Source organism: Homalodisca vitripennis, chromosome 6 (genome assembly GCF_021130785.1).
Source record: "Homalodisca vitripennis isolate AUS2020 chromosome 6, UT_GWSS_2.1, whole genome shotgun sequence".
In the NCBI taxonomy this organism is placed as follows: Eukaryota; Metazoa; Arthropoda; class Insecta; order Hemiptera; family Cicadellidae; genus Homalodisca; species Homalodisca vitripennis.
Window position 1 is genome coordinate 31,807,490 of NC_060212.1, and position 23,692 is coordinate 31,831,181.

Genomic DNA, 23,692 nt, shown 5'->3' on the forward strand with positions numbered 1-23,692 from the left:
CGATTCTAATAATTTAAGCTCTTGTTTGTCTTTTCATTCGGTTAGATACATAATCATTACTACAAATATTATTTACATTTCTAATGTCCTAATAACTGTTTACAAAAGTCAATTCTTCGATTAAAATGTATTATTGTCACTGGATGACTTGTTAGGGTAATAGGATTACGGATATTTGCCAACCTTGTGTTTTACAAAATGAACACGACGTTTCGAGAACTGGTATCACCTCTCTTCTTCAGGTGTCAAATAAATCCTAAAAGCTGTCAAATCCCTTGGGAGCTCGGATTTGTCACATGGACACCTCCAAATCTGCAGCTCAGCTCTGTATAACTCAGGGAATTCACATAATATCAGCTTAGTAAACAATTCTTATCCTCCATAGTACCTTGTTACAAAACACTACATTTACTACACACAAGTTCAATGAAAACATTAATGTAAACAAATAGCTGGAAACGACCCAAAATTATAAGGCCAAAATCAGGCAGTTTTGTTTGTAAAACAATAGTACAAAAGGTAAAAAAAATGCCTTTTATACAACCAGATTTAATTTTTATTCTCATTTTTTACTTCATTCCCGAAGATAACAAAAGGGCAAATACTTGTTTTAATCATCCCACGAGGCTGAGCGTGTAAAGCAGTAATTGGGAAATTTTATGGAGAAACGATGTATATTATGTACAGAATGCGTATAAAAGATGGCAGAAAATTACGTGACTTTATATATGAAACAAATTTTTGCACTGGTAAAGTCGTAATTTGCCACAACGCAAAACCGGCATCCGTCAGTGTCCAGACAGAAAAAAATTTCGGTTTCTAAAATTGCAATGATTACTGCCTGCAACGTGGGGTAACCCACTCAAGCTACCATATGCTTTTGCACTTTGAAGGGTGTAAAATCGCGGAAAGGGTAAGAGCATAAAGTAAGAAACGACTCGAAGTAAATAATAACTTTATTAATTTGTAATCTTGTTTTTTAATTTGGGTTTTATTTGTAATTAAATATGTTTATAAGCGACAAATATCTATTTAAGCACAAAAACCACATTCTAGATGTTTTAATAAATAGCCTAAATATTATGTTTTCTTTAAGTGACATAAAATAAAATATTATTTGTTTTCATCTTAAGATTTTAATTTCTGATCGTAAAACATTAACCATTATTTAGGTAATAAAATTTTAATTATTTTTATATTACATTTATTTCACTCTTCTGAGTTAAATTTTTGACTGCTTTATGCCTTGTTAAATAACTAACTTTACAGTATAACATCATATAAAATATGTTTAGGTAGTGTCCCATTATGCGTGCTAACCATAGGGTTAAATGAGATTTCTTAAAAAAAACACTTAATACATAAAAATTTGCCTTAAGTCATAACTTATTTGTAGTTGCAGCTCCCTTAAGTTACAAGTTTGAAGGGTGGGGGTGGGGTACGCCACACCACGTGTCACGTAGCTGGCCTGCTAAGGTTACATGCAAAATTCCAAGTATACAACGAATTCTTTCTCGAGATGACCTGTGAACAGATAGCCAGGCAGACAACCATACAGACAAAATTGTACACCCCGCCTCCCCGGAAAACAAAAGGAAATTGTGTCAAGTTACTGAGTTATCGGTTTTCATGACGCTCAGCCTAATTCCATGGTTGAACATGCACCGTCGTCGTAGAACTCATTCTTGTCTATGTAGAAATAGGCTACATTTTTCGCAAAATTTAAAATCAACAGATGAAATCTTTCTTCAGATACCTTGCCGCATTATACATTCAAATTTTGTAACTTGATTTCATAAGAGTTGTCAAACAATAAAAGTTTCGGTAAGCTTAAGTAGGTACTACAATGCAAGATTGCGCTGAAGTACAATCTTGTTGCCCACATTTAACATTGACTTTCAAACTATTATTTTTTATTACATGTGTTTATAAATTTATTTACTTTGCTACTTTCTCGTTGCCACCACGGTAACTCAAAACATCACGTAAACATGCCAACGCTTAATCAAATTCCTACGGAGTGATAAGTACTATCATCGAACTTTCTTTTGTATATGTAAAAGTTTTTCTCGAGTTATCTTATCACATAATGCATTCCCATTTTTTCGTTAGAGTAGGTTTCATAGCATTGTCAAATGATAAAAGTTCCAGTACTACAACGCAAGATTGCACTGAAATCAAATGTTTTCACTGAGTTTTAACATTCATTTTCCACTCTTTTCTTTTTACTTTATGAATTTTTCACGTGTTGAAATTTGAAATTAATGGATTTAATTTGTTTATAGATTTATTTATTATGTTATTTTCTCGTTAACATCGTAAGGTTAATGTCAAAATATGTCTCAAATCTCAAGGAGTACAATGAAGATTCATGCAAAACTTCAAGTCTATAGCTAAGTTTTTATTAGAGATATACTTCAGGCTGACAGAGAAAATGGAATATTTGCAGCCCCACGCTTTGCTAAAACTCAGCCAATAATTATGCTTAGTACAAAATTTAGCGATCATTTTTATTTCGGCCTCGCTACAAAATTGCCTTAAATTCCTGTTGGGGAGATAAATAAATTTCAACTTTTCCTGCCTTCAGGGAAGTTATCACAAAAAGATATGAATTGTTAAAAATGATGAAGAAATAAAATTATTTTGTACTTAAAATCAAAAGCACCACCTAAAGAACCCATCTAAATGATACCAAATATAGTCCTGAGTGTCAAGAGAACGCCGCGCCGCTCTGCGCAGGAAGCGTCCTAGGTAAGACAAAGGACGATCGGGATCGCTCCCACGGTAATCGATACAGACGTACGTTACGATGAGCCTCCTTGAGCCTCGAGGTCCTGTGTAAGGATACACTTCCTCCCCCCTCCCACCACCCAACACTACCCATCACACCGACAGGCGCAGAAACACCCGCATGCGCGCCACAAATGGAGGCGCACGCGCCTACCAGATAGCCCTAATTAGGCGTTTACGGATAATTTATATTGGCGTTTTTCTACACTTTGTTTTAGCGTACAGCTGCGCCTGGGGAGGTTGAGTGACGTAGACGGTTGTGCTTCAAAACTGACCAGAAATTACGGTTGAAACTGTTTTTTTTTTTTTCCTTTTAGGCCTCACTCTGTCCTTCGTCGTGGGCCACTGGCCTGTGCGAGGATCTTATTAGAATAAAAGGGAGAGTCGATACAGTACAAGGTAGATAGATGGTACTGATAAAAAGATCAATGTCACAGACAGGATTTGAACCTGCGCTATCTCTAACTCAGACCCAAAGTTAAACGTCTTGGACCATCGGCACTCTTAACACAGCTCCTGGTATAATAATAATAATTCTTTATTTCAGGAAACATGAATAATTGCATTGCAAGCGTCACATATAAAGGCCTCATCTAATAATCAATGCAATCTAACTTTAAGTTAATTATATCAATTTAAAATTACATTTTGGTCACATGCCACCTCGTAGGTTCCTCGACTGTGGCCGACTTTCTCTGGACATCAGAAAAATTCTTTAGTGAGTTAGAAAAATTATTTTTAATTTTTACTGAAAACTATCCCAGCGGCCCATCACAAACTCATCAACTGAGTAAGATACCCTAGACACTTGGTAGTTTTTTAGTCGAGATTTAAATTCTTTGGGGTTATTGACGCGTTTGATCTCTTCAGGGGGCTTATTGATCGGCCTTACACCAGCTTGAGATTTAGCCTATTGATAGCCTTACACCAACTTGAGATTGAGCCTATTGACAGCCTTACACAAACCTGAGATTGAGCCCATTGATAGCCTTACACCAACTTGAAATTGAACCTATTGATAGCCATAAACCAACTTGATATTGAACCATTGATAGCCTTACACCAACTTGAGATTGAACCTATTGACAGCCTTACACCAACTTGAGATGGCAAGTATTCAAAAGCAGAGTATAGCATGACATAGAGAATATAGAGGTTTGGCAAAGTCAGCAATCCAAGCTACCATAAGGCAACTTTACACGACTCTCTTTGGTTCAATTTCTAAATGATTCTGACAGCTTTCATTTGCTTTCTAAACTCTCTATTAAATTTGTATCTAGAACAGCCACCATACAATCTCAGACCAGTAGCTAAAGACCACAAGTAAGGTGTCTTCAAAATAGGAAAAAAAAACAGAATTTTGCCAAATTGCGCAAGACATAAATGCCTGAATAATAGACTACTGTTTAATATTTCAATTTCTATAGAAAGTTACCAGTGTATATTTGTCCTATTTACGAGATGTAGTAAAATTAAATACACAAATCGGGTAGGCTATAAAAGTAGGTAGGGAAAATGTAATCCTAGAAAATAATTATCGTTGTTAAAAATATTACCCTTCAATTTCGGCTTGCAAAAAACAACTTTATAGATTTTAATAAATAGTAACTGTACTTTGATGTTATACCATTTCAGATGAAATTATTGATTTATGGAAATTACCCGTGCATCAGACAGAGAGGATAAAAACAAAATGACCTCTCACCTACGCGACCTCCAGACCGACTGCATCAAACAGTTCCATCAGACCTCTGTTATTAACAGTGATTTTTCAATTTGATGCAGTTACTGTATCGTTGCACCTGTTGCCGTTTTTTGTCACCGGTATAATTACACCGCTCGCGGTTCAAGCTGCCCTTGGCGGCCGGTGCAGACTAATCACCGTCATTATGCTGTCATATTTGTATTCATACCTTCTCTAAAGAGAATCTGGCAGCGGTGATTGATAATTTTATTTGCGTCTCAAGTGGCGAGGCATGTTATAATTTGTAGAGGCAGACACCTTGCTGTCGTTCTCTTACTTGTAATATCTATTACTTATAGCAAAATTTTTGTATGCGTATAGGCAATTTGTTTTTTTTTATAACGTCACTCGTTCTAATCATTCCAGACTAGTTATTACTTAGCTGTCCACTCCAAAACGCAATAAAAGGTATAATTTACTTTGTAATAAATCATTCCGTGATTTCAGAAAAGGCATTTTGTAATTTACCTTAAGATTAGGGCCACTCACATTCTTCTCCTAAAAGCACATGATGTCTTAAAAGCCTCAAAATCCGTTATGTAAAGCTGAGAAATTGAGGTAAAAGTAATGAAGAAAAGTGGACCGAATGCCGATCAATGTGTAACACCAAATTGTACCGATAGTATAATAGTGTGATTCCAACACACACCTTCTTCTAACTTGTTAGCGGTAGATTAATAAAGTAAAATACTATTAGAATAGTTAACTACTGGTTTCAATAATATCTTATATTCTCTTTAATTGGGCCTACTCATAATTCTTTTGATACCATTAAAGCATATTTATTCTTTTGCGAAGTTTTGTGTTGTTGAAGCAACATTCCTACTTCAAATGAAATATAGCATTTGCAATATTTCATTAAAATTGATATCTCAATAAAATTTTGCTGTCTGTTTTTAAGTCCAAGTGAGGTTTTAATTTTTAAATTGTATCAACCAATTAGGCCTAAATCAAGTCACCAAAAATGTTCGGTAAAATCATCACGAATCCAAAAACTAAACTGTAGAAAGCACATAGATGATACTGTATCTGCAAAATCAAGAATGACTTTCTTTAAAGGAAGTAAAAGCCATTGTATACGACAACTACTGTATTTATTAACATTGCCTAAGAACATTCCATATTTTGTATGACCGATTATAAAACCGATCATGAGCTAAGGTTGGGGCTGAATCCAATGAACACTGGTGGCATTTAATTGTTTAACTTAAAATACTTATAATTATTCATTTACAAATGTTTTACAGTTTGATTTACACTAAAACTAATCTACATCTATTTACATCTTTGATTAGATTCTCATTCATATAAAACGCAACTAGATTACACACCATACTTCATTGATTAGCATTTACAGGTAATTCTAAAAAATGTGTGAAAGTGTAGGATTCTAGAAGCTGCCTTTAACTACAAGCACAAATAGTATAACTGGTTTTTAATAGTCCGTTAAACAATTAGGGGATTTCTGGAACTTGACCTAAAATCACTTTTTAACTCTTAAATTAAACTTTGTGGTGGCTTTTGGACAAACTGAAACTGCACTGACAATCATTGAATATAAAACCTTTTTATTTAATGTAACTGAGAGCTTTTTCGATTGTAACAATTTGTCACATTATTGCAATCTTACAAAGTGGTACAACACTGCTTTCAAAGTTGTAACACTAGTGGGCCTACTGAAAGCAACTCGTGTACGATAAACAAAGAGATGGTCAATATTTTCAGTGTCTTAGAACTGATGCCCTACTACGGTACCTAATAACAGAGAGTCTTCATAGGAAAGAAGGTTAACATGTGAGAGATTGCATCTTCTTCCTGGACACGAGAGATCGCCAGAAGGCAATTTGCTCACGCTTACTTCTTATTATTGTTTATTCTACTTCAGTAGGAAATCTTGTGATTAGTTTGATTAACCGTGTCTCAGAATATACTGCCTTGAGTTTTCTGCAAATAAAACTGCACCAATAAAAGCACATTTATGTGTACAATTTGCCGCAAAATCAGACAACGCAGCAAGTCGCGCCAGAGCGAATTGCCGCACGTACTTTTTTGTGGAAGTAAATAAAAAATTTGTTTGTACTTAGAAAGTTAGTTTAATAAAAGAACAGCATGTAAAGTGTAACTCATTAAAAGCGATTTCAGGGGAAATTACCGAGTTAGGTCCAGGCGACGATAACATTTTAATTATATTGTAAAAAAGTTAGTAAAATACTAACAGACGTCAAGATCTTGCGAAAAATTTTATGAGAAGAGTTAATACGAATTTCCAAGTTGCTTATATTGTTAATTATAAGTAGGTATACCTCAGAATTTCGAAAATTGCGGGAAATTTCCGCAGCAAACGTGAAAGACACATTACCAGTTGTTTCTTCGCATGCCTCTAACTGGATAATTAAAAATACAACAATACTCGAATTCATTTCGGTTTTACAATCGATTTAAGGTTTTTAACCCAAGTAAGCGATGTTTTCTATCCACTCCGCCGCGCAAACAGAGTTCATATCCGACGATCCCACCGGCCTCAGAATTTTGAAAATTGCGGCAAATTGCCGCGGTGTACCGTAAACGTCCAAAGATACGTTACCAGCTCCTTCTTCGGGGTCCCCATATCATATCTCTATATGGGTTATAAAAATACTACAATTCCGAATTCATTTCGGTTTTACAATCGATTTAAAGTTTGTAACCCAATTAAGCCATGTTTTCTACCCACTCCACCGAGCAGACAGACTTCATACGCGACGACCCCCGACCTCCTCTTCCCAGGGTTGTTGTATTTCCACCCCTCGCCCTAAATCGGCGCGACGAATCTTCCCTGAATGGGGTTGATCATTGGTGTTAAGTGGCACTTGAGCTAATATGTCACCCCGAAGTGAGGGCGGACCCACCCCACCAATGAGGGAGGGGAGGCGGAGTCAGGCCGCGGATTGGTCGGGGGGCGGGCCCGCGGGGCCGCGGCGTGGTCGGCGCCTCCAGACCTCAGTCGGGACCCGACCTCGGTACAGTGAGTCCGCGTGTGCGTACACTACCCACTGGCTGTCTGTGATACTCATCTAACCTAACTGGATTTGATATGGTCGTTATTTTGTAAGTACCACTCTTATGTTTACTTAGATGTGTAGGCCTATTCTTCAACGTTACTTTTTCACTACTGAAACTGTTTCACCAATTTTGATACAAAAATAGACGTAACGTAAATCATCCTTTGTCAGCGCCCGTACGAGTCCAAAACAACTCGTATTAGCCTAGAGAGTAAACAACTGGAATTTGAGTAGGGCAGACCTGTCATTTGGCATTTGCAAATTCAATGATTAGGATAAACAATATTAAATGGTATGAAATTCATTGATTGATAACAATTAAACCACATTTCATTAAGTATTACTTTAATTTTTACAGTCAAACAGCAAGAGGAACCGTCAGTTACACTTACTAGAACTAAATTTTATTAAAACTTTAAGTAGAGACGAATTTAAACCAAAACATGCAGTAAATTGGAGGAAGGTATTCCTACATCGGTATGATCATATATAAGAAACGTATCAATAAACAATCGAAAGATAAAGTATTATTACTATAGAGTAAACAAATGGAATGTGAGTAGGGCAAACCTGTCATTTGGCATTTGAAAATTCAATGATTAGGTTAAACAATATTAAATTACGAAAAATCCATTGATTGATAACTGAACCACTTTTCATTTAGTGTTACTTTAATTTTTATATGGAACAAAAGAAAGGAACTATCATCAATATTATTGATTGCTATTACATAACTATTTACTCCATTATTTAACAAAAATATGCTAATGATAGGGTTTAAGGACTAAAATATAGTAAAACATTTAATAGAGACGAATTTAAACCAAAACATGCAGTAAATTGTAGGAAGATATTTCTACATTGGTACGAATATACATAAGAAACGTATAAATAAACGATTATTATTATTAACGCCAACTGTATCTGTCATAACTTATTAATTAACAACCTTACGCCTAATAATAAAAGAGCGCATTTTGCCTCACAGCAAACCACTCAATCACGCTAACTAAACAAAAATAATGTAAAACACCGAATAAGTTTTGTAATAATTCAATCTTTATTGTAGAGAAATAAGATACACGTACGTTGTAGCAAACGTGAATATTTTAAGTACAGATATGTCACCACACACTCAAACATACAATTTACATTCATGCATCTTTCATCCATTTTCCAAATTCCACTTACAGCGCCGAAGCCAATCTCCTGATTAGGTGATCTCCCAGTCAAATAACAAAAATTCGGGAACATTATAAAATGCTTGTAACGCTAAAACGCGTTTCCAACGAGTCTTTAGCGCATTGAGTGCATAGTAATCAACTAGTAGGCTATATACCCGTTTGAAAATCAAAAACAAATTACATATTTTGTCCCTAACTTGAGCGTCGCGTTTGCTGTTTGTTTTTAATTTCCTAATTTTATTTATGGTGTCTGTTTGTTGTACTTGCCTTCAAAAATGTTTTCTCTTGTGCACCATGTCCAGAATTTAAATAAACTGTGGTTAGGGTATTAACCCAATGTTTACAGTTTTAATTCGATGATTTAATGTTGACAGCAAGCTCTGAACTGTTTAGTTTGGAAATTTCAAAGTGATCTTACTTTTAAAAAACTGAACAAATTACAGGGAACCGCTAAAAACGTCGATACCGTTGTCTTATCTTTAGTATCAGACTCCAGCTGTTACAAAATCCCTAAATGTGGTAAACATAGAGAAATAATACAAATAGCACAAACTAGATAACGTTTTAAACGTCAAAAAAAATACTTTACCTTACTTTAAAATGTAGCAGTGGAGGCAATAGCAATATAAAATTTAAGAGTAGACCTATGTACTAAAGAAATAATACATTGATAACACTGTACAACTTTTAGAGCATACATACTCTAAATGAGTCTACCAAGAGCACTAGTGCCGTTTTCGATTGAATTTACAAAAAATGACAATGATAATATTGAAATTAATGAATAGGCTAATATTTAAGGTAAAATATTATAATGTTACCATTTTTGTTATGCGTTCTATTATAAATAAATTGCATAATGTAGATTGAATTTACAAAAAATGACGATGATAATATTGAAATTAATGAATAGGCTAATATTTAAGGTAAAATATTATATTGTGACCATTTTTGTTATGCGTTCTACTATAAACGAATTGCATAATGTATATATAGCAATTTTGTTTATTTAATCAACAAATTTATTAAAACATTAAATTTAACACGTAGACTTTAAAGTCAAGCAACAGGGGTGGGAACCACAACGCTGTGGTCATAGTTTGAATGTTATTTTAATTCATTCAACTTGTATTTTTCTACCCTCTGTGAGGATTGTCTTTTCCAAGCCCGTCTTACTTTTCTTATCTACCACCAAGCGTTCATAAGCGAGTATTACATGGCCAGAGTAAATACTTATAGCAATTAATGAATTCTCCTTCAATAAATGTAGTAACTAGTTAGCCTATCTATTAATTTACGAGCATATTCATGATATTTATATATTATACATCGTATGCAAAATGTATAAATGTATATGCAAAATATTGTAAGCAAATCCGCTGCCGAAGTAAAAGACTTTAACGTTAGGTAATGCTAAACAATCAGGGTGAAAATATAGTTAAATAAACATACTATGTATGAATTCATATTTATAAATACCTTGATAGTTTCTTAAACTATTAAATTCTAAAAAAATGAAAAATGCAAGTAAGGAGTCGGTTAAAAAAGTTCGTTAGGTCGAAATTTGAAGTATTTTTTTTTATTTTTTTTTTTATTAAAACCTATTTTAAATGTTTAACTATTTCTAAATGATTCCCTTGTGAATATTATTCGAAATTCCAAAATGGCGGATATGCCATAAGTACAATTAATTAAGCTATAGAAATTATAAGTAGGAATTACACCTAAGTGTTTTATCATAGTTTAAGTATTGAATACTCAATAATACGTTTATTGACAAAACTGCATTTATAAAAATTGTTTTAGGGCGACGGCAGATCCAAAACATAATCTAAGGTCCTACAATCTATGCAATAACTTGTAGGCTATGTTGTTTGTTTGGTAATATTTACGTGTCAATTTTGTCTACTAGCATTGTATTACAATAAAATCAACACAATCGTATCAGAAAATTTAGACTGAAGTTATTTCTTAGTCTTCATTAGTTACATGGATCTTCTAGCTCAAGTTATTGATTTACATGAATTTAATTTTTAAAAGCCACGTAAAAATTACGAGTAAATTATTTCCCTAAGTTGTCTAGACAAAATCTTTAGTAATATAAATACCTTATTAAATTCAAATGTATGAAATCAAAAATAATCTTCAAAATTATAGTTATCAAATAGACGATTCCTCAAAATCACTACGTTTATTCAATATAACTTTTATTGTTTTAAATTATTACGTAAAACGTCTATCAAGTAAAGTGCAAAGTCCAACCTAAAAATAATAACTTTCTATTATAATAACTGATACCAGGTTTTTCCCTTTATCATTCATCTCTGCTAAACGACTCCATCATAACGGTGTACATTTTTTACGTTAGTTTTTCCGAACTCTGTAGACTATCCTCCAGTGGAAGTGAAGTCAATAACTAACTTAAAACTAATTTTTCTTAAAAGTCCAGTATTCATTTACTGAGTTTCACCTCTACAATTTGAGCCAAGACAAAAATATTAAACCATCTAGAACAGCACCTACATTGTAAATGTTTCAAACCAGCATAACTTTTTAAAGAGTGAACCTTTTTAAACCAGATTTGCGACATTGTACTCTACTAATGAAGACCTTTAATTTGATCTACTACTCGACCTATGCTGTCATTTAAGATTTCCTTCTGATCCCTTGCGGGCCATGTTCAAAAAGTAGATTTATAGTACAGTAATGATGTACCAAGTTTTATTGCTTTACCTGTAATCGTTCGGGAATTATCAAGCCTGTGCAGGATTCTTTTCCGCCGTGTATATTAAATTTTCACGTGATTTTATTTCGATGTTGGGAAAGTGATTTGTTAATTTTGTGTCTTTTATAAATCTGAAGTAAATGAAAATTCTAATTTTCGATCCTAATATTCTGAATTCCGACATATTACTTCGACACTTCGCGCAGCTTCCTCCAAAGCGTGTTCGGGCGACGAATTGGCACAGTCGCGATTCTGTACGCTCCGTAAATTACAGGAGAAACACGTTACGCCTTATGCTAATTTGCTAATTTGTTCATTCCAAAACTTAATTTTCCCGGCCTGATTTATTTAAACGCGCCACTTGTTTATTTAAGGACACAGCTTCGCTATGTCACGTTCTTGTCATTTCAGTGTAATTTTTGCACGTTTGCTTCCTGCGCAATACGATCAACTTGTAATTGTCACCTCTTAAAAGCTTTTTAACGACATCTTCCTTTCAATATTGCGATCAAATATATTATCAAATCTGAACTTATAAGTCTATTAGGTGGAAACGTTCATTATGTGTTTCAATATTATTCACGAGGTGAAATATTAACCAGGAAAGTAACAATAAATATGTTGAACGGAACATTTACTCAAACTTGTGTTAATTTTTTAATTGGATACCAAATAATACTAATTTACTATTTTTTTTAGTTAAACTGTATCGACGTTTTCTTTACAACAACATGCCATTGCTTAAAAAGCTGTTATTAAACATGAATATATATAACATAAAATTTAACATAAAAATTCTCTATGTTTTATTTCAAATAAAAAACATTTTCAAGAGACATGAAGGTGAAAACATATTAACGAAACATAAGAAATAAAAGAAACATCATATGTTAATAGAACTAATATATAAAATACAAAGAAAAATACGAGGCTGAAATATAAGTTATAGGTTTTTTTATAAGATGATATTAAACATAGTTGTGCATTTTTAAACGTGATATACTAAACTGTAAAGATAGTTGGACTGCATAGCATTATACAAAATCAAACGGAGAAAATATTTGTGAAGCCCACTTAAAAAATAAAGATTAAATAATTGATTTAGTATGTGTTTGATGCCTTATCAAACACATAAGACAAGAAATTATTTCTCATGTTTATATCAAGTCATTCTGATTTTACAAAGTAACTTAGTATATCTGTGGAGTAAACGGAAACTGTTATTTACTTGCAAACAGTTAGTTGAGAACACTTTTCTGTCAGGATCACATAGTGAAAATGTCATCCCTTATTGCACAAATACAAAATTTATAACATGCGCCAACCTGCTGGACTGTGTGACATACAAGTTCATTGTGACAACTTCCTTTGCCACAAATCTTAGGTGTTTCTCTCTTGTTTACTTCTTCTTTCGCTAACGAAAATATGTATAATATAAGCCTATGCATGTATTAATTTTTATTATTTTAATAAATGATACTCTGTGTGATTAAATTCCTTCTTTGCCTTCTTATTTTATATCAAGATAATCAATAAATACAATTTTGATGAAATACACGAGGAGTTTTCAATAATGTCAAAGGTTTATTATCCAATCATCTAGTCTAAAACTAGAATTATTAACATTTATTTAAGCGTACAAGGCTTGAGTACGCCCCCCCCCTTTGTTTTCAAGTCCAAAGGTAATTATATAATTAGCAGATAGAACTCAGATTACAGAGTATCAGTCATAAGAAAAAGAAATGTTTTATATCCCCCGGCAAACAAAAGAGAAATTGTGTCAGTCAGTCTATTGAGTGTTAAACTTCAAGAACGCTCAGCCAAATTCCATGGTTAAACATGCTCAGTCCGTTCATTCTTGTCCATGTAGAAATGAAGTTTCATATAAAATCTACAGTATGCATATACATTCTTTCTCTAAATATACTGACACATGCTACATATACATTTTTGTTCATTAAAACAATACATAGCATAAATTAAAGTCGCTTTTTGTGTTGGCCTGTTTGTACACCGATATTTCCTAAATAACTCAACGGATTTTGAAACGGTTTTCACTGTCGGCTTCGTTATGAACAAGGACAAATTCTTAAGTATGTATGATACATCAATATTTTAATCATATAAAGTAGAGAAAAGTCTGTATGATGCGAAAATTGATATTTTTAGCGCTTTCATTGTTCCTGACGAAACCTTACGACTTATAAGAAAATAATGTACTACAGAATTTTACATTTCGAAAGGGTCTAAAAAAAGTCCTCAGTGACATATAACTATCTCCAAAATAATCCACAATAACCATTTTTCTCTTTTATAGTTTACATTTTTATTAGCATTTCCGAATATATTTATAGCAAAAAAGTATCCATATCAGTGAATTAAGGTACGTAATATTAAGTATTAAATATAAAAGACAAAGTTACTATCCAACTTTTACTAGGAATTTAAAAACTGTTATAAAACCCATCTTAGTTGTCTTCTGACAGGAGTATGCTTCCCAGTAGTAGGCCTATATAAGTATATTTTCTTGATCGCGAAACAAATTAAAATCAACTATGGAACAAAAAATTTTAAGACCGGAATGTTTTATCCCTACACAAATATTACTTTTTTACGTATATTCTTGATCATGGCAAGAAGGCAAACTCAACATTGAAGTCGGAAATATAATTCACTCGAACCAAAAGTGATTATACATACACGCGCGAAGCCTACGAAATCGGGTGCGAAACCGTGGGTAACTGCTAGTTAGGTATAATATCAGTGTTTAAATGATGAAATTCTACACAAAAATTACCATAAAACCATCTATGTGTAAGATAAAACACATGAGTTAATTCTTCACATGATCAAAATCTCTTATTAATTAGTATACTGAAGTTTGTTTACTAATTTAACTATAATGCTATTTTCCCGTTGTCATGATTGTTACCCACAAGACCAGTGCAAAAATATTCACTAACGCTCAGCCACATCCCTGTAGTAATAAAGCTTCATGCACAATTAAAATTAATTGATCAGTTCGTTTTCCATATATCGTGCGGACAGACATACATGAATATATTTTTCAGCCCCCTGAGCGTTAGGCTTCACTAAGGCTCAGCCAAGAAAGAGGTCCAAACAACTGTAAAGGCGGGAATATATTCGCGTACATTTATCATAACAGAAAACTACAAGCCGAACAGTTTTAGATCTAAATGTTTGAAGGAATAATCAAGAACGTAGCCAGAAAAAAAATTGGGGGGTCCAGACAACTGATATTTTCCCCTAGTTGACAGAGAGAGACCCCATTTGGCTCCTTAAACAGTTCTTGACCCGTTTCTTTGTTGAGAACGATCTTTCAGCAGTACATGTCAGTAATACTGAACTATTTAAATAATAGTAATCGTTTACTAAAAAGTAATTGAAGAAATTGAAAATTGGGGGGGTCATGACCCATTGGACCTCCCTTGCTGGATACGTCGTTAAGGAATATCATGAATACAATAGTTATTAACAAATTAAAGTAACTAATTTAAAAGTTAATTATTTATCGGATACTCCAATATTCCATGGTCAGTGGTAATAAGTGATATATTTCAGTCAGGTTTCGCTACAGTGATTAAAGAAAGTTATCTCACTACGATATCAGTTCCAAAACATATTTTGGAAACTACGCACATTAAGTTTATCCAAATAAACTGTTCTCGAAGTGGACTGTGGGGTTTACTGCAGCCCATGTCATCAAAGTCCGCTTACTGTACTGGTCTCGATCTGTATCGCCCGTCCTCATTATTAATAGAGCCTACTTAGAGATCGAGGGGTAGAAGTGAAGCGTCGGTTTGTACATGGTAAATGTGGTATGGCTTGAGGCTCGCTGAGATTGCATCTATACCACATCTCCTGGGCATTCTGCCAGTTGAGGCAGGCAATACGGCAGCCGCCTGGTCGCTTGTCTTCCGGATGGTCTTCAAGCAGCGATTACTCTTCCTCTATGGATGTCCGACTGTCTTTGTACTGGCTCTCCAGTGTGGCTATGGCATTGGGACAGCTCTATGATTCTGAGACAAGCAATAGGATTTGTAATAGTCTACTGACCTGCCTTTTTTTATTCCAAAAAATCTTCTGATCAAAAGTTTCCCATGAATTTCTTTTAACAAGAAAGTAAATCGAGATCCGTGACATATTAAAGACCAAGAACAGAATATATTTATAAACTGTGCATTATTTTTTATAGTTGTTTCCAATTAGAGATAATTTCCCTGAAAGAGGACTGTCTTCTCTATTTGCTGTCTGTTGCCGTTTGTGGCTATGGGATTAGAACAACTCTTCAACAACATTGGGAAAATCTTCTTCATCCAAAGTGTCCCATGAATTTCTTTTAACAAGATAACAGAAAAATGAATAGAGACCGTGACGTTTTAAAGATCCAGAACAGAACATGTTTATTCACTACCCGTTATTGTTGATAGTTGTATCAAATTAGAAATACTTTTCCTGGATCTAAAAAGTCCATAAGAATTCGCAATTGTGAAATTTTACGCCAACATAGTCTTAATTGTTTTAAAATGTACTAGATTGAGGTATCGAATTTAATAACATTTTTTCTTAATATAAAATTAGCTCTCAGGCTATGGAAGGTTCAAAAGTTGATTAACAAGGGCAAAAGTTAGACGTAGTGCTTAAATGTGGTTTGTTTAAAGTTGAACATGGTCCTAGTTTATGAATAAGTTACAATTTGTGGTAAGCGAAACCAACGAGTGCAAAATATATGACCAATAAATTAGCAAAATTTAAATATTTTTTTAAACATTCAATATGACATCAGTTTCAATGTATTTTATTCAAACTTTACAAAAGTGAAATTTGTTCAAAATTTGTGACTACAAAAATGCAAACATGTTTTAATTAACAATTTGAAGCAACTGTATGGTACCTAAATCTGGGACGTATTTATATACATGATTTTATATATTTAGTTTAATTAATAACAATTTTTACCATTGTCTGAAATGCTTTACATATGCATACGATTTAAAAAGTACACAATACAATAAATATAGGTAAAACAGTTTTGAACATATGATATTAACCACTTAGTTCTTAATCTAGTGTAGATGCAGTGTTTATTAATTTTAGTCGTACTAGCTCGTTTCCCGTTATTCACTAGATATTTTATTTATATGAATCAATTTTTTGTGTTAAAACCGAACCATCAGAAATACTTTTACTCTTACAAATTCCCAGTTGAATTACTGTTAACTTCACATTGAAACGCAGTACTTTAGTGGATTATTTATCTGTATTTGTAAATTAGTTAACTCACTTTCACAATTATTTTTAAAGCCAATACTGCATTAAAAAACTTGTTATACCTGTATTACTTTGTTACAACAAAGATACTGTGTTGGGGTGTATCTACGAATTCAAAAAAAAGCTTTTGAAAATACTCGACGCCAACCGATATTAACGAGAATGCTCGACCAATCTCAACGAATAATAGGGTCTTATTGTGGACTAACCTAATATTTCTAAATTGTAGAAGACAGCAACGAATTATTGGAAGCAACTTTTCTGCTCCGTCCCTCATTAATATTTCAGTCGCGCGCGCACTCTTAACTAATTGCTTTGTAAGAAGAAAGCCCGACAGTGTGGGAATTTTAATATTTCATTATAACGAGGTGTGGTAGGCCTGATAAAGACCATAATGTGAATGGCCATTAGATCACTAACACAGGCCCCATTATATTATTGAGGCTACCGTTTAACTCTCCTGGGGTCCGATTAATGGATTTAACGAGATAATCCCAGAATCTCGAAAATCTTCATCAATCATGAAGATGATTAATCGGCCGGTAAGTCCATCAGTGGACAAATTGTCCTGAAAACACAAGGTTTGTAGGGCGCTCAGGGCGTTGAGATTGATGGATCGGGCGGGAACACGACTAGAACTCCGGAGATCTGAGGATTATCGGGTTCTCATGCCGGGACTGAAGCCGACTTCGATATGTCCATTGATAATGCGGACACCTCCAGCTGTGCATGGAGTCATTGGCATCGGTAAAGAAGACGGATTTGCTCCCGTTTCAAGTGCGTTCTGGCAGGAAACCAGAAAACGACGGGTTGATAGGATTTGTGAAAACTCTAGCAGACTGAGCTGGTCACTTGGGGGGTAATTTGATATCCTGCTGTTTTTCAAATTCCTCATTCAGGTTTCTTCGACGGATCAGAACGACAACTTGATGAACTTGGTTAAACAGATGAGTGTATCAAATCCTTTAAAATTCTTGCCAACAAGAATAACACCCCAGTAAAGACTCAATGTAGTGAACATTTTAGAGCCAACCATTCCAAACCATCTAGAGAAAATTTCACCATCTAAGAATTTCCCAATAAAGGTCTTCATTGATCCAAAAACTGTTGCGCTCAACTTTTTTATCTGCACAATTCATATTCTTCCATCTAAAGGAACAATTTATATACCCTTCTTCAACTTCTGCAACACGCAACCTACTCACGATCTAAGAATTTCCCAATAGAGATCTTCATTGATCCAAAAACATTTACGCTCACCTTTTTTATCTGCACAATTCATATTCTTCCATCTAAAGGAACAATCCATACTCCTCTTCAACTCCTGCAAGAGAAACCTACTCACCATCTAAGAATTTCCCAATAGAGATCTTCATTGCTCCAAAAACTGTTGCGTTCACCTTTTTTATCCTAACAATTCATAGTCTTCCACCCAAAGGAACGATCTATACCCCTTCTTCAACTTCTGCAACACGCAACCTACTCTGATACCCTCGTTTTCTCTTCCCTCTCCTGCCGATCCCAGTCTATGATCCTCCCACCTCCCCCCTCCACCCCTCACCTCCAGCACGCCTCCCGACACCGTTACCCAAGCCATGGACATGATTTCTATTATTGCGACTCATTAATTACCGTCGCGACGTACTGCGGGCGTCTGCCGTGACGCGTCATGTGCATGGGGGCCTGTGATTGGTGACTGTGAGGGAACTGATTTGTGAGACTTCGGAAAAGTGATTGATTGATCTCTTCCACGATAGTAGTTATTGTAGGAAAATGAGTCGTTTCCAGTACTGTCGTCCAAATGGTGTGCGATACTTTCGTGAGTTCGGATGAGACTTTAAAGGTAAACTAAAAATACGTAGTTTGGAGATTTTAAACATGCTTTCTAGTATCTTCCCACATACTTTTTCAGTATACACATTTTATAATTTCCAATGTATTACAGTGGTTTAATTCTTACACAAATAGACAGTGAATATCCATTGCAATTTTTACAACACATGTGCAAACTTAAAAATATTAATACAAATACTGGAATGATTCTAGTCAAGATCTAAACCCCTGTTTTTTGTGTGCGTTTTTAATTCATAAAGTTACATGTTGTATAGGTAGAGTTTGCACGTTCAAAAGTTGTAATCAGCCTATACATAATAAATAGCTAATTTGTTTGCGATAATTATCTAGCATTCATGGTAATGGATATACATCTGAGTAAAAACGTTTGATTGGCAAAGGTTATATAGTTAATATTTTTCTAACTGTAGACCTATAAGTGTTTTGTCCATTTCATAGAAAAAATTAAAAATCAATCTTATTTTTTTACAAATTATTTTGGAACGGTTGAAGGAGTTTTATTGGGAAAGGGTATAGTTTTAATTTTTCCAACTGTAGACCTATAAGTATTTCTCCATCTCATACAAAAAAATTAAAAACTCACTTTAGTTTTTTGAACGGGTGAAAGAGTTTACATTTTAAGAATTATTTTAGTGGTCAAATCAATGAGGAGGCCAGTATCTATATCTTAATATCTGGTGCTTCAGGTACTGCAATGTAAACACGGGATGTTTATCAGGACTAACCCGAGGAAACAGGCGGCATGCCAGAACAGGAGTCAGGTGGACCTGGTGTGGGTCTGGCCTCACAAGGTTGGGGTCCCCGGTACCTGTCGTCATGCCCTACGGTTCTCCTCGTAAATTCCACAGTTCTCTGCTAGTGTGTGTGTGTGTGTGTGTGTGTGTGTGTGTGTGTGTGTGTGTGTGTGTGTGTGTGTGTGTGTGTGTGTGTGTGTGTGTGTGTGTGTGTGTGTGTGTGTGTGTGTTCGTGCGGTCGAGACGGGAGGTCTTCGTAAACTGCGGGAATTGTGACCGCGCAATCTTACACGTGCCGGGCAGTCTTTCCCTTCCCCCTTTCCCCTTCAACTGGCAAGAACTGTTTTCCGCTACAAGCTAAAGACCTTTCAAAGCTCTAACAAAACATCATTGTCATCTTGGCTATGAAAATTATATAGGTCTTCCCTGAAAGGTCCACTACTCATATAACGTTAGGGACAGCACACAGTTAGTCAATCCATTTATTAATCCCAACAAAGTAGATGAAACAATACTCACCTTGCGTGCAAATAAAAAAGTAAAGTAAAGATAACTTAATTTACCAGGCGAAGTTAGGGCTAAGAAGCCCACTCTAACACTTAACCTGGGTACCAACGGTTCAAAGGTGACTTCCGAACCACCGTATAATCTTGCGATAACCACCGTATCCGCTACACTGCGCCATTGGCAAGGTTAAGCAGATAACGAGAAGACTATAAAATGGAAAAATAATATTTTTTTATTAAACCCAATAAGACACTTCTCCACGTTTTTATTGGTGGAGAACCACGTTTATCTTCAATATCTTCAATCGCAGCACTTGTCTCGCTGGAATACTCCTAAACCACGTTTATCTTCAATAAGTGATAACCAGCTAGTTGTTCCACCTCTATCCCATAATCCTCAGATTACAAAAATGATAAGATGACACAATGTTTCACTCCTGCAGAGTCAGTACTGATTTTATGAAATTATTTCTAAGCCCAGTCCTTGAGAAAAAGTAGAGATTCCCTTACATTTCTCCAAAGTGCAAACTTGTCGAAAGAAGATCGTCAACAATTTGACTAATAACACTATTAATCAGTCAGAATTTTTTATCGCAGCACTTGTCTCGCTGGAATACTCTTCACAGCGCGATCCGACGGGTAGGTCTAGTACTAGTGTCTACGGGAACAGTGCAACAATAACGCGTTCCTTTGGCTTGTCCTAGTTACTAACCTCAGTGAGATGTCTGTGTTTGGATTTTCTTTCCTTCATTTAAAGTGATACCACTTTCTATTTACCGATGGTAAACTATGTGCTGTTACTAGAGTTGAATGCTAAGTGAAGTCGGTAAGTCTAAAAGGCTTATGACTGATTTTAGACGTACAGGTTGAGATTCCAAGTTGTAACTGTTTTACGTCAGATGCCGATGTGTCATCAATATTAAACGAACCTCTTCAGGACGAGGTTACCATCTGCTTGGAAACCAAGAGTGAACAGGTCGGGTCTGCCGCTTTGCAGAATGTTGACTGTCCAGAAGAGTTCTAACGCAATACACATTGCTGGCAATCATCTCATGTCAAAGAAGTGCTGACGTGATGAGAACAAATTTTCAATTCACTACCTGAAGCCAACTAACTGTTGTGACAAATTCAATCAAACAGTTCTTAATTTGACTCTTGTAATATGTTTTGAAGTTCAGGAACTCAAAAACTAGATTTCAATAAACACCAGCAACTACCTTCTTTTGATATTAAAACTTGCGGAGCAATCGGTTTTTGCTGGAAGTAATTTGAAATAGGAACTTTAATCAATTTTTTAAACAAGCCGAAATAAAAACTTTTGTAGATAAAACATGTGAAATTGTAAAGTATTTAAATGCGTTATAACTTTATGAATTGGTGTGCTTTAAATTACTTATAGAAATTATATCTTTAATGAAATATGATTAAGAATATGATGGCAACCAGGTCACTCCCAGGAAGATTCCGTAATGCCCAATGTTCAGAATATGTCGTAGTTGTAAATGTTAAGCTGGAATTACTCTCCTAAAGGCTTATAATTTTCTCTTATTCTATTTAAAAAATAAAAGGAACAGCCACATTTTGTAAAACAATTTCACCTAAATTCTAACCTAGTTGGGTTACACGATTAATGGACCTCTGAGGAGAAAGTCAGACATAGTGTGTAATAAAAGCTCTTTTGTGACGTAGGTATACTGTAAGTGATTGTATATTGGTTATTGGATGACAACATTATTAGAGTGTATAACTTACTTATTATTGGATGACGACTATTAGATTATACAGTGGTTATTGGATGATGACATTAATATTTGTAATATATTGGTTTTGGATGATGGCATTATTATTTGTATAGTTTTTAGTGGATGACGACATAATAGACTCTATATTGGTTATTGGATGACGATATAATTAGATTGTTTGTTATTGGATGATGAGTTATGAGCTAATCAAACAGCCTGAGTGGGGGTCCTAACGCCTAAATCAAAACAAAATTAATGTCTTGTTTATAAATTAGTAATACTGCATTATAATTTAATTTCAAATAAATTTGCAGCATCAGTCGGCCAACTTAAAAGAAATGTAAGTCTACCTAGATTGAAAAGAAATGTTTAGAACTGTCACCCTGGCCATCTGGCGTTAAAGTCCCTTCTTTCAATGACAAGGCTTTCCTGAAATGTTAAATTTCATGCTATCAAAAACATTCGAATTATGGATTGTTTGTTATAGAAGCAACTGCGCTTAGTCCGGAATAAAAAAAAATATTTTTTAGCAAACTCCCATACGAAACTCTAGTTACTGACATCGCTCTTGTAAATAAGAGACAATATCAAAGAAGTTTTAATTTTAAAACTTGTTCTCCTTCAAATTGGACACTAGTTTTCACAACTACGTTCTCTTGAATAGTTCAATATCCCGGTCATTTATTCGACCGAATGATTTTTACCTCATCGTTTTTAACACAATCCAATTTTCAAGATTATTTGAGGGTATTTATTTCTAACACGTTTGAAAAAAAAACTTGTTTACGATTGGGTTTTCTAGCTTAATAGTTTCTAGAGATAGTTGACACCGATTTCAATAAAATGTAATTCCCTGTTTCGAAACTAAAGAACGCACAATTTAATTGTATTTTCATTCATTCTGGGAGGTATTTTCCTCGTGACCAACATTAGAAGCAACCCTAACTACAGTGCCAGTGTCTCGGAATAGGCTCTTTACACATGATCGTTATTGAGGTGCGAACCAAACGATGTTTTGTTCTGTGGCCTGAGGACGGTCCTGGATCCCCCAGAGGTGTCGATGAGGCTCAGCCAGCCGCCAGCGCGCCCGCCGTGTCTGCCACTTTACTGCCGACTCCGCCAAGTTCCCACAGCACGCTCGCACTCCCCCCCCCCCCCCAAGCGTCATGTCTTCCTACTTAATGGGCGGAATTAACACCGAGTTTTGCGTATGCTTCATCTTCTTCTGCTCTCCTATTAATCGCATCCGATACCTACTTGGGCAGACTCTAGCGAGAAAATGATCCGCCAAATATCCACTTCATCCGAAGGAAACATGATTTTTCCGGACATTTGCCATCGTTCAGTGAAACAAAAAATCAGTAACACTACGTTTCGAGATCTGCACTCTGATCCCTTCTTCAGGTAAATAACTAACTTAATACATAATTACAAACTAGGTTAAAATGAACTAATCATAACAAAGCGTTATGGTACGCCCTAAGGCAGGAATCACAACCACCGTGTTGTGTCAACTTCACTAACTCTAAAACATGCACTTAATAAAAAAAACTTCCATCGTCAAAAATAAACTTCAAACAAAGAATCCTCTTCATCACTTGATGATTCGGTGTGTAGGCTTTTATTCCTGAAATACTGCTATAAAACCCAATCTATAATGTGAATTTATCATGTGGTAATATATCACAAGAAGATTTTAAATCTTGCATGCTACAGAGAACATTATGATTTCTATATGGTGCACATCCATTCATGGAATTTGGCTGAGCGTCATTAAAACCTGTGTTACTCAGTAGGCTGACAAAATTTCTATTTTGCCTGCCGGGAGCTTGTACAAATTTTATTCTGTGAGGTTGTTAGTTTTTGTGCAGGACTTCTAAAGAATTACATAAGTTACAGATTTGAACCCTGCATGGAATTTCAGCTTATGTTGCGCGGCATATGGTGTAGAATACACAACATATGAAAAAATTCTTTTGCTTTTCCGTATGAAAATCATTTTATTTATAAACTTCAACTATCGAGTACTTGCATGAAAAAATAGCGCAACACAATCCGTGCCTTAGGTACTACAATAAAA

At 34.8% G+C, this 23,692-nt stretch overlaps 1 protein-coding gene across 1 annotated transcript in view; it reads left to right on the forward strand.

The window, feature by feature from the left end:
* The first annotated feature begins 7,528 nt into the window (after window positions 1-7,528).
* LOC124364210 overlaps window positions 7,529-23,692 on the forward strand; it is a 31,454-nt gene continuing 15,290 nt past the window's right edge. The window contains exon 1 of the mRNA XM_046819521.1: window positions 7,529-7,621. Coding sequence (XP_046675477.1) covers window positions 7,608-7,621 — 14 coding nt within the window. The 5' untranslated portion in view covers window positions 7,529-7,607. The remainder of the gene's footprint in view (window positions 7,622-23,692) is intronic.